Raw genomic sequence first — 12521 nt, forward strand, 5'->3', positions numbered from 1 at the left:
GTATAGATATACATATTATAATAATAAAGTATATGTACATGTAAATACATATAAATAAATAATAATAGTATAATAACATAAAATTAAAGTTTTACAAAAATTAATAACAATAAATCCATAATTTATTATTTGTTGGTTACTGAAGGCAATTATTTTCTTCCGAGTTGGTTTCAATTAGTGATGACGCATTTGTAGGTGCAGAGATGTCAGGAATTTTGTGAGTTAATTTTTATTTGCTGTTTGAAACGTTTTTTTTTTGGCATAAAAAATTTTAACCAACAAAACTACCAACTAAATATTTTTATATATATTTTAAAAACATAATTTGTATTTATGCAAATGTTATTACTAAATATTAAAGTTCTTTAATTAAATTATTTAACTTTGTAATAATTGATAATATAATTTATATTTATATTTAAAAAATTCGAACTTAATTGTAACTAACATTGTGTATCAATTATTATTTTTCTTTAGAAATTTGTATTCTAATGCTTTAACAAATTTTCCTGCTAAGGCTTTAGCACCACTTGCAGGTTTATCTACTCTGTAAGTTTTAAGACAATTTTTGTAATACTCAAGTGTTTTTAAATTGTATTTAAAAAAAATGTATATGTGTATATATAAATTTATAAATATAAAGCCCTTAAAATCAGAAAAAAAATTGATTAAGGTCAGCAATAAATTGCTAATCTGGAACTATTTTTGGTTGGCATTAAAAACATAAAAAGTAGGTGGGCAAAAAATTGTTTACCTCGGACACTTTTTTGTATTTACAAGGGATATATATATATATATATATATATATATATATATATATATATATATGTAGATATATAGATATGCATATGTATGTATATATATATATATATATATATATATATATATATATATATATATATATATATATGTATGTATATATATATAGATATATATATATGTATGTATATATATATAGATATGTATATGTATGTATATATATATATATATATATATATATATATATATGTATATATATATATATACATATATGTATATATATATATATATATTTATATATATTTATATATATATATATATATAAATATATATATATATATATATATATATATATATATATATATATATATATATATATATATATATATATATATATATATTATAGGCAATTCCATGCTGTTGTGTTCAGACATTAGAGATAATTTTTGAAGGATTAAAGTATTGCTAATGGTTTTGAATAACTTTTCCGAATAAATATGAATTTGATCAAATATATTGCACCACAAAGCGCTATCCAGATTACTTTTCATTCAACTTATGGTGCCTGTTGCGTTCAGAACGTTAAAATTAAGCAATACAAAAATAGCATGTACTCTTTTAAAATTCTCTGAAACTTTTAATGCCAAACATTATAAATGGAGTTATTCTCAAAGCATAGGTCTTAAATATTAAAATGATATAAAGTTTTTGGTATCCAAACATATATTACGCATAAATGTTCTTAGCTAAATCAAAAGATATATATGTTGTGGTCAGACAAAACCATTTGTTGCATTCAGATATTCTGTATTTATAACAAAATTGAGTACATATATTTATCCAAAAATATGTTTTTACAATGTTCAATAGAAAGGTATACGAAGACAGTCATCTTAAGCTACTTAAATAGTTGACAAGGTATTTTTTTGGGAAGTGGCGGATAGATTCAACAATTTTGGAAGGTGGCAGTATGCAAACAATTTCCTCATGATAGTACACTACAATGTCCTCAGTTGGAGGGTAAGTGTAATGCTTAAGTGTTAAAAGTATTAAGTATAATAATCTTTTCTAATCTTAACAGATGACATTTCAAAATGGTGTAGTAAGTGTTTTAAAATTTTTCTGGTCTCAACGGATGACATTTCTGAAATAATATGGCCTTTGAATTGTAAGAAAAAAAGTGGTGATGTTTATCCTTAAATCTTATTTTATGGTACCTTGATGATAGTCTAGAGACTTATTATTGTTATTAGGGAGACTATTAATTGTATTTTTGATGATTTGCTTCTATCATTGTTGAAAATTGCTGATGTTATGACTTGCTTTAAAAAAAGACAGTCTATCCAATATATAAAGCTAGCATCTGATAATTATAATTCTTGAACTATCAAAAGTTTTTAAATTACTTTTATACCAGCAAATTTTTCTATTTTTCTTTCTCAAAAAAGCAAGCAAATTAGTAAAAATTGTTGCATGAATTCAGTAAAGGGCATTGTTATAACTTCCTTAAACACACCATTCCACTGTTTAAAAGTCACTTCGTCTGCACCATCCACCAGTTTCAACCAGCATTCAGTAAACTTTTCATATTGAAGATTACCATAATGTTCACAAAAAAAGAACATGGATCACAAACAAAATTTTGATGTATGGGTTGACCAAGTACAGTGGCAAGTGAGTTGATCATAAATTGAAAATTTGTATGTATAGCACACACACATACATTTTCTGGAATTTCTGAATATTCCAAATGCTTTCTTCGGTGTGAATAGCAAATGACAAGTTTTTATTTTCTCCTGAGTGACTTTACTGATAGTAATATCTTTGATGCCAGGTGCCTGACGGGAAATATTGTTGCATTCATAAAATTTTTGAGTTAGTAGAGTGAGACAATTCTTCTGTTCCATAAGTGTCCTACTTGGTCCATCATTATTAACTACTCGCAAATCAATCTTTTTTCCCACTTCTACAAACACAACCTGCAACGGTCTTCATCCGTTGGTAAACTCTTTATAACTTTGTTTACTGCCTTACCAAAAGATTGTGGTGCAAAAAATGTTTGTTGATCTGTGGATGTACTTTCTGCCTCTCTCTTCCTTTTTTTTTTTTGCTTCTCTGTCTCTTTTACGTTGTTCTTCTAATTGATCAGGTGTCATGTTTTGTCTCAAGGAGCATACTCGTTTTATTTCTTTCACTTTGTAATCTGGATGAGAGTCAAAAAATTTTTTAATCTAGCTCCCATATCTAAAAAAAATAGTAGTAAAATATAAATTATGACAAACAAGCGCTTAAATGGCTAATCCAAAATAATTTCATCAATTGTTAACTTTTGTTAACAGTTGTTTACAATTATTTGATACGTTGAATTTAAAAACATAAAAAATACAGATATTTGTTTGTAAATGGTAATGCAAATAGTATATATGTTATAGTTAAGGTTTGCACTGAGTTAGAAATACTTCACTATGTCATGTTCAGACATTTTATATTGTGTTCAGACATTAAGACAAAGACATTCAAACATTGCAAGTTGCATTGAGAAACTTCATGTGGCATACAGAAATGTTGCGTTCAAACAAATTTAAAAATCATGTTATTTAACAACATAAACATTGAATGATAAATTAAAGTTATTATTATAAATATATCGATGCAAATTACAACTTATATAAGTTTAACATTATAAATGTCACGAAAAATTACAGAGTAACAATAAGTTATTAATAATGGTGTAGCATTCAGACAAAAAATATATAAAGTATAAGTAATGACAAAATAACATATAAGAGTGATTACGACCTTGTGTTGAAGAAAAAATGAAGAGTAAGACTTGCAGTACAAAATAAAACACTTAAACAAATAAAAATATGTTGTAATTTGATGTATTCTGCTAATCTCATTAACCTATATTTACAAATTTAAATTTTATTGTTCATATACATTTTTAAAGAATGAAATATCAGTGAGCCGCAAAAACATAATTTCAATGTTTATATTTACCAAAAAATGTTGAGAAATGCATATAGTAATACTTTTTTTAACATGATTTTTAATCATGTTAAAATGTGTATATATATATATATATATATATATATATATATATATATATATATATATATATATATGTATATATATATATATATATATATATAAATTATAAATTATGTTAGTGTATTCTACAAATAGAGTGCTCAATGTTCTAAAAGAACAGAGCAATAATAAATTAGTAGGTTCATCAGGAAGAATCATTGATTCTTCCTGATGAACCTACTGATGGTGAAACACAGTGTTGAAGTAATCAAAAATTAGATAAGTGTTTTCACTAATTTATATATATATATATATATATATATATATATATATATATATATATATATATATATATATATATATATATATATATATATATATATATATATAATAAAAACTAAAATAGACATTAATAGACATTAAAACATTTATAAAATAATAAAATCTCTGTTTTATTATTTTCAAGCTTTTAAAATTTCATTATTTTTGCACTAATTTTTTTAGTTCAATATATGGCAATCAAATTGATGTACTTCCTGTTGGTTGTCTTGACGATTTCACAAAAATGTTAATTTTGTAAGTTTGTTGCTTTTTTTTGCTGCTGGGTTTTTTTTTCCATGTGTTTATTGTACTTTTTTTTGTATATTCTTCTGTTATTTTTTTTTAGCTAAAGTTTGTTTTTTTATATATTTTCTATGAATGATGTTTTTAATTTTCTTTTTTTTTTTTTTGATTTAGTAAAATAGAAAACAACAAGATTAAAGTGCTAGAGAAGAATCTGTTTTACAACAATTCGCTACTTGAAACCATGTGAGATTTTAAAAATTTTCTAGATAATACCATTATGTGTTTACATTAATTAAAAGATTTATTTAAAAAAGTTTTTTAAATAAACTTGATTTGACAGAATTTAAAATAAACTTATATCTACTGATTATTTCGTTAAACAAACTTGATTCTATTTATTTATTTTTTTTAAACAAACTTGATTTTGCAAATTTTACAATAGTAGTAAATAAGAATAAATGAATGAAACTTATTAGATTTTAAAAAGCAGTTATTTTGTTATTTAATAATTTACAATAATTTATTCTTAAAATTACTTAAGAAGACCTAATTAATAAAAAGAAAAGTTCAAAACTTATGTTAGTAATTGTATTAACCTCATCTTTTGTTTGTTTTTTTATTTACAATTATGGTTTATCACTTTAACTTTATCTGTTATGTTTTGATCCTCTAATGCTTTTCAGTCTTTAGAAGTATAGCCAATAGTTAATTTCTCTTTTATAGCTTTACTATCACTATTATAAAATTTTTGAAATTAAAATTAATTTAAAAGTTTCAAATTTTTAAAACTGCTGTGAATCAGTACATACAAAAAAAGATATGATTTAAGAAGGTACAATGTTTTTTTTCAATGGGGTGGAAATTTACCATTTTATTAAACATATTTTTCTCTATTGAGTAAAAACTATTGAATAAATTTTTAATTCTTTCCTTATTTTATTGTTTACATTTTTTTTTGAGCTTTTGAAATAAATAAATTTAAAAATATATATATATATATAACATAGAAGTTCTATTTTTTTTCTCTTTTAGTTTTTGTCTAAATTATAACTATAGATGAGCAAAAGTTTAAAAATGATTGACAGATTTTGAAAGTTTAATAATGATTGACAGATTTAATTCTTTATTTTAAAAATGGATGACAGGTTTTATTTTTTTATTTCAAAGTTTTTTATAAAAAACTTAACTTAAACAAAACCTAGTATGTTTATAGTATGTTCTAATAATCAAATTCATACTCAGTCATGGTTTTAAAGTCAGGTAAAGGGGTAGACATAAAAACTACTATTGATTAAAAGTGATGTTTTTAAGTGAGGTTGTACTTATAACTTGTAACTAGTTTTTTCAAACTTTAGTAATTTATCGAATAACAATTTACGTATTCTTGAAGATGGTTTATTTACTTTTCGAAGTTCTTCACCAAAGTTAAAATCATTGTAAGTTAAAAAAGAATATAAATTTTTACTAATATAAATGTTTTTGCTACTTTTTTTAAATTTTATACATTTTTCCCAATTTTAATTTAAATTTAAATGTATATAAATAATATGAACTAACAAAAATTCATAAGAGTCTAGTTGGGCTTTCAAAGTGTATATATATAAGGATGTAATTAAATACAAGTTTCATTAAACTCCACAGTGGAAGAAAAAAAAGTTGTGTTTTTTTAAGATTTTTTTTTCAATTTAAATGTGACATATAGTTACTATAAAAAGCACAAAATCTTTTTTTCTCATGTTTCCCTTTTTTACTTATTTGCTCATGTTTCCACACGAAGGTATTAGTATTTTTTTACTTATTTACTTTTTTTTGCACTCTTTGTTTCCACACTAAGGGAATAACTTTTTTACAGTGTCTCAATATCATATAACTTTTTTGTCTCAATATAGTATATTTATATAGAATAACTTTTTTACAGTGTCTCAATATAGTTTTTTTTTCATCAAAAATATCTTGTGCAGTGTTGCACTCATTAAAGTTTAGCAGGTACATGCTACTCATTTTTCATTTCAAATCACATATTTGTTAACTATTAATTCTAAATAACTAAATGCAATTTCAGAAGCCACAAGAAACAACAAAATTTAATGTTTTTATTTGTAATAAATTTAAACTTATATATAAGAAAACCACTTTATTAAGTCATGTGGTTTTCTTATATATAAGTTTAAATTTATTTCAGTTAATTATTGATTATATTTTTAATTATCTAAAAAACAAATATTATTTATACTTAATTTTATTTTTTGAATTGAAAAAATTAAACTTAAATTTTCTTCTTCCAATCATTATGAAAAATAAAGAAATTATCAATACTGATATTTATAATGTTACATAGAAGTCTTTTACTTAGCCTTTAATTTCTTTTTTAAATAAATTAACAAACCTCAATCTTGTCTTTTCCAAGTTCTTCTCTTAATTTAGGTATGACTTTTCAAAAAAATTAAAACAATGGAATCATGTTTTTTATTTCATTGTGTTTAGTAATTACTTATATTAAGAGCCATTTTCTGATAAAACCAGGTAAAAGTACTGTTGGCTCGAAAGTGATATCCTTTAATTGCGCTCAATTTTACATACAGTAATGCTGATAGGGTAAAAAAAAAGCCTTTAAAAAATTTTTTTCAAAATATTAATAGTTACTGAGTCAAACTTTTGGTCTTTTAATACTTGAAAAGTTATTATTGGGGTTTTGTGATTTTTCATATTATGGAAGTATAGGTAACTTCATATTATGGAAATATAGGTAGAATTAAAAAAAAATCAAAAAACCTGAGGACAACCCTTCCTTTGTCTAAAAATCATAAGCTGAAATCACACATTTTTAAATTTGAGGCCTATTTTAAATACATTTATCTTGGAACCTAAAAGGTGCCTGCAACGTATCTTATCCTTTTTGGAAAGGGTATCCCATTGAAATTTAAATGGTCTAAAGAAATTGAGAGGATATTGTTTACAAAAAAACTTATGAGTCATCAAAGTGTCAAAAAATGTTTTAAAGCGTTCAAATGTCATCCATTATGGGAAATTGGAAAGGTCCCAAGAGTGAAGGTACAGATTTTCTTTTACTCCATATTACAATTTTTTCAATGGAAAAAAAAACTTAGGGGGTAATATTGCATTGTTAAAATAACTCCACTACAAAAAGTTAAATTTTTTGTATATTCAAAAAAAATGTTACAGTGGAATTAATCAATATATTGTATTACGTATTTATCTTATTATGTCATTGTTTGCGACATAAATCAGTTTTACATATCTTTATCCTTATGTCTTTGATTTTAATGCATTGTTGCTTGAAATTCCTTTTGAGCTTTTTCAAATTGATCAATTTGAAAAAGCTCAAAATTTCTATTAGCTTATAGTCTCAAAAAAAAAATTTCTATAAGCTTATAGTATCTGTGCTGTTTTAACTGTAATGATGGTAGAATTCCACAAATGATTTCACTGTCTTTGTACTTTACAACATCAGGAAAAGCTGGTCACTTAAAGAGATTTTTGACTGCAGAAGCACACTTCATACAGCTCACTATATAACATCACTGAGAACTTAATATGAGTAATGATTTTTCTCAAGATAGTTTGAAAAATAGTTTGAAAAATCAGATTCTCATTTAACAAAAGTAAACTTCATATAAATTTTAGTAACACAATCAATATGTTCAAATAATGTTTTAAAAAAATGTTTTTCAAAATTGAATGAAAATGAAGTACTTCATTTATAATCCCAGGATACCAATTGCCCTTATAAATAACAACAATCCAATCGTTTTTATGCCATGCAGAAGATAGATCAATAACAATGCTTATAAATTCCTTTTTAAATACTTTATTTGCTAATTCTCCTTGATCTACAAAAAGAAAAATATAAATATTTATACAAACATTTGCATAAATTTTTAATTACAAAATAATATTAAAATATATGTTAATGAGAGTAGATAGAAAATTTATTACCTTGATCTGCTGTCTCTTCTTCTTTGTTGTTATCCACATTAGTGCTACTAACATCAATTGGTTCATTCAACCTTTTGTCTTTTTTTAGCCTTCTTCAACATGAAAATAGTTGCATAACAATTCAGCAAATAAGATTTGCTGAGTTGTTACGCATTCTGAGTCTTGGAGCTCTTTTCTTATTAAAAGATGCACCTGCTCTGGGCTAAACTTTTTTCCAGGTACTTCACCTTCCATAAAGAGTTCATATAATATACCTTTTTGTCTCATACTATACCAAAAGGTACTGCATGTAGGTAAAGCCCAATCTTTAACATATTTACTAATGTCAGAACATACTTCTTCAAATACCTCCTGTTGTGAGTTTGGTTTATAATTATGTAAGTTTGACTGAACTTGCATCTTCTTTATGAAACTCTTTCTCACGTTATCCATTCCTGATTTTGAAGTGCTGACAATGTGCCTTCCCGACATGATGTCTTCTTCTAATTTTTCTGATGTATGGAGTGATCCATTGCGAATTGGCTCAGAGCAAAAGTGAAACAAGTTTAGTGATCTATCTTTGCAAAATTTTTGCTTCATGTCATCTTTAAAGACCCGTGTTTTTTTGTCAGTATTACTATATGGGTGTGTTATATGGGTGTGTACTAGTAGTGTGTACTATATGGGTGTGTATATGGGTGTGTACAAAAAACATTTGTAGACCAAAATTCACATTAGAATATTCTTGTTTTACTCCATCACCAACTGCATAGTATTGCCACATTGTCATATAGTTATGAAAGAACTCATACGAATGATACTGACTTATTTTAGCTATTTTTGTTCCACTAAACTTGCATTTGCTCTTCATAGTGGCAACACCAACAGCAGAATTTTTCATCTCATGGCTGTAATGTCAGTCTAAATGTCCAAAGCAGTCTAAATGTTCTCTGCACACATCAAATTGTTACCAAGATCAACAAAGCTACAAATCGATGGCTTTACTTCGGCTGCTTCTCTGTTGCACTGATCCTTGCCACGACAAGGATTGTTAAAATTGTAGTGCTTAAGCTGTATTTGGTTATTTTTGCACAACATAAAAATAGCTTCCATTATAAAGTTGCCATGGTAAGATGAAGCATTGTCAGATTTTGAAAAGAGTTTATTAACACCAGAATGGTCATGCTTAAACTTTGGAAGAACTATTTGGGCAATTAATTGTGTTTCCAATAAACCTTGCTCACACTTGTAAAGAGCTGTAAAATACACCTTTTTCTGTAAAATGTTGTTTTTCTTAGTGAAGAAAATGTCTACATATAATGACATCCCCTTTTTCCAAAATATTCCTTTTGATCTTCCCTGAATTTGGATGGTAGAATATTTTTGGCAATAGTCTTTCAACCAAAATCCAGATTCTTCATCAAGACTTTCAAATGCAAAAACTTTGGCTTTTTTCTGTTGACAATCACGCGTTAAATGTTTTTTATAACCTATTATATCTTTTTCAGCAATTTTAATATCATAATAGTATCCTTGTTGGCTGAATTATTTGATGCTAATATTTTTAGTTCAACTAATGATTTGCTTAAATTTTCACACTCATGACAAATCTTATCATTAGGTGCTATTGAAATCTGTTGCAATTGTTTGTTGGTTAAATCACTCAAAGCAAATATTGGGCAGCGGGAGATTGCAGTTGAACTGGAAATTAGTTTTGTAACATAGTTTGCTGCATTTAAACATATTACTCAGCTCTCTACTCTTGTACTTCAAAGATAAATCTTGCAACATAGAGAAACCATCCATACCTGCAGCAGTAATATCATCCAGTCCTGCTAAACATTTTTGTTGAGATGGTTTAACAGCATGAAGTATTCGCCACAAATTGCTTTCCAATAAAGGAGAGTAATTTTCACTTCTTCAAACTTCATTATAAAATGCAATTGATTTTGAAATGAAAAAATTCATTTTCGCTGTCAAAACTGCATGAGATATTTTATATACATCAATTGAGTCAAATTTAACTTTTGTGACTCCATACACAACATCTTGAAAAAGGCTACTGTTAAATATGAAATCAAGGAAATGTTCAGCTTTTTCCTGGTCAAGTCTATTTCACGTAATTTCTTTTTTGATAGGAATAGTTATATAATGTTAGCATTCTTCATTTTTTGTACCTCGTCTATCTTGTATTTGGAGCATCCAAAAACTTTTATTAGTAATGTCTTAGTAAATTTTTTATGTTCAATCAAATACAGAACAATATGTTTATCCATAGAGTTACTTTCTTCATAAATTTTAACCAATTTTTTTAGCTCATCAGCTACTGCATTATTGTCTGAAGTTTCCAAAGATCTATTTAAAAAAATTGAGATAAAGTCTTCACTTTGATCTGGGGCAACAGCTTCAGCAAACCTCTTTGCAAGCTGTACCTTGGCTCTTTCAAATTTTCTTCATAAATTATTTTTGTTTCAATTGCTGAGGCCAGATATCTTTTTATTCTTTATCTGAAACTGAAAAGGGCTAATGTGGAGGCTTCTGATAAGTTGTTACCAGTAGATGTAGCACCTTCAACCTTTTCTCCAGTAAGTAAAATATCTTTAGGCTCAAAATCAAAATCAGTTGTGTCTTCAACTAAATCTTTGTTAGTGGTAGTACTTGTTATAATTTGAATTAGAATGCGCTCTGACTTAGGGAAGAAAGAAATTTAGGTTGTAATGGTTTCATTGCTTTTAGACTTTTAAAAATCATAAAACCCCAAAAGTGACTTTCCGAATATTAAAAAGCCAAAAGTTTGACCGACCATATCTCAGGAACTAGAAAAATCTTGAAAAAATAAATTACAGGCTGTTTTTTAATATTACTAACAACGCAATATGTAAAATTGAGAATGATTGAAAGATATCACTTTTGAGCATTGCTTGGTTTTCTCAGAAAATGGCTCTTAAATATAAACATCTGATATTTTAACTGTAACTAGTTGTCTACAGAAGAAAACCAGGTGAAAACTCAATACCATTCCCCAAACTTATGAAAAAACAAAGAAAAGAAGAGCAGAAAAAACATGCATTGATATCAAAAGAGAGGAGACGTTTTACTTAATTATTTTAAAACTAAAAGATAAAAAAAGGTTTATTGATGCTGGTACATTACATTTACACTATAGGCATTTTCTCCAAATACTACGAGTTATAAATTTTTCTATGTTGCTTGCGTTTATCTCACTTTTCATACTTAAGGATGCGAAACAAAAACTGGAAAGATAGTGCAGTTAATTCAACAACAATGTATACTGGAGAGTAATCATTAACTTTGATCGTGGACATTAAAACTGATAATCACACAATTCATATTAGAGCAGTTTAAAAAAAAAATTTATATTCAGTTAATAATTAGGTAAGTGAAAAATGATATATGTGTATACAATTGTGTAATACAAACTACTGATTATTCAGCCTCAAGTAATATACAAAGTCTTGGTCATACTTTGCACAGGTAGTTTTAAGTACTCAATGAATTTGTAAAAGCTTTTTAAAAATCAATTCTTGTATTTATACACAAAGTAGAACGTTGTGGTCTTCTTCTAGATATTGATAATTTAGATTGTCTTAAAGAGGTTTTTGGAATGTAATAGTTTTGGATAGAATGTTTTGTTTCATATTTTTTATCAATTAAATTCGAAGTAATTATGGAACATTTTTGAAACCAAAATGTTTTTTAGCTTAAACATAAACTGTCTATCAATAGTTTGTACAATTAGCCAATAATTATATGAACAAAGATCGGAAGTCGAGTTTAATATAAGTTGTGTAGAGGAAAAATCATTATTTCTATCTTGCATCGTCCTAATTAAACTTTATATAAAAGACCACAAACCTCATATTAAATTTAGTAATTTCAAAATAAATGTTCTGTTGATATTTTAATGAATATAATTTGGTAGTAAAATCTTTTTAGTTGAAAAAATTAAATGTTTTCAAATGACTGGTTAAAAGTAAGCTTAGTCAGTTTGAACTCCTGTATAGATCATTGCTGTCAAGGGTCAAATTTTTTAAAATGTGAGGTCAACAAGGAAAACAGCTAACATGCTTTCAGTGAGTAAGTTGATCATCAGAAATGTGATTTTAAAGGATCTTAAGGCAAAGTTAAAAGTCAGGATTAAGAAACACTTTGCTTACCCAAGTGTCAACTTGAGCATCTTGTTGCACTTCTTCTTGATGGCAGCTCCC

General features: G+C 26.0%; 1 protein-coding gene across 1 annotated transcript in view; it reads left to right on the forward strand.

The window, feature by feature from the left end:
* LOC100210231 (uncharacterized) overlaps nucleotides 1–12521 on the forward strand; it is a 232714-nt gene that overhangs the window by 147390 nt on the left and 72803 nt on the right. The window contains exons 34-38 of the mRNA XM_065807935.1: nucleotides 146–217; nucleotides 478–549; nucleotides 4294–4365; nucleotides 4528–4599; nucleotides 5712–5792. Of these exons, the coding sequence (XP_065664007.1) occupies nucleotides 146–217; nucleotides 478–549; nucleotides 4294–4365; nucleotides 4528–4599; nucleotides 5712–5792 (369 nt within the window). The remainder of the gene's footprint in view (nucleotides 1–145; nucleotides 218–477; nucleotides 550–4293; nucleotides 4366–4527; nucleotides 4600–5711; nucleotides 5793–12521) is intronic.

The sequence above is a fragment of the Hydra vulgaris genome, chromosome 10 (genome assembly GCF_038396675.1).
Source record: "Hydra vulgaris chromosome 10, alternate assembly HydraT2T_AEP".
Classification (NCBI taxonomy): Eukaryota; Metazoa; Cnidaria; class Hydrozoa; order Anthoathecata; family Hydridae; genus Hydra; species Hydra vulgaris.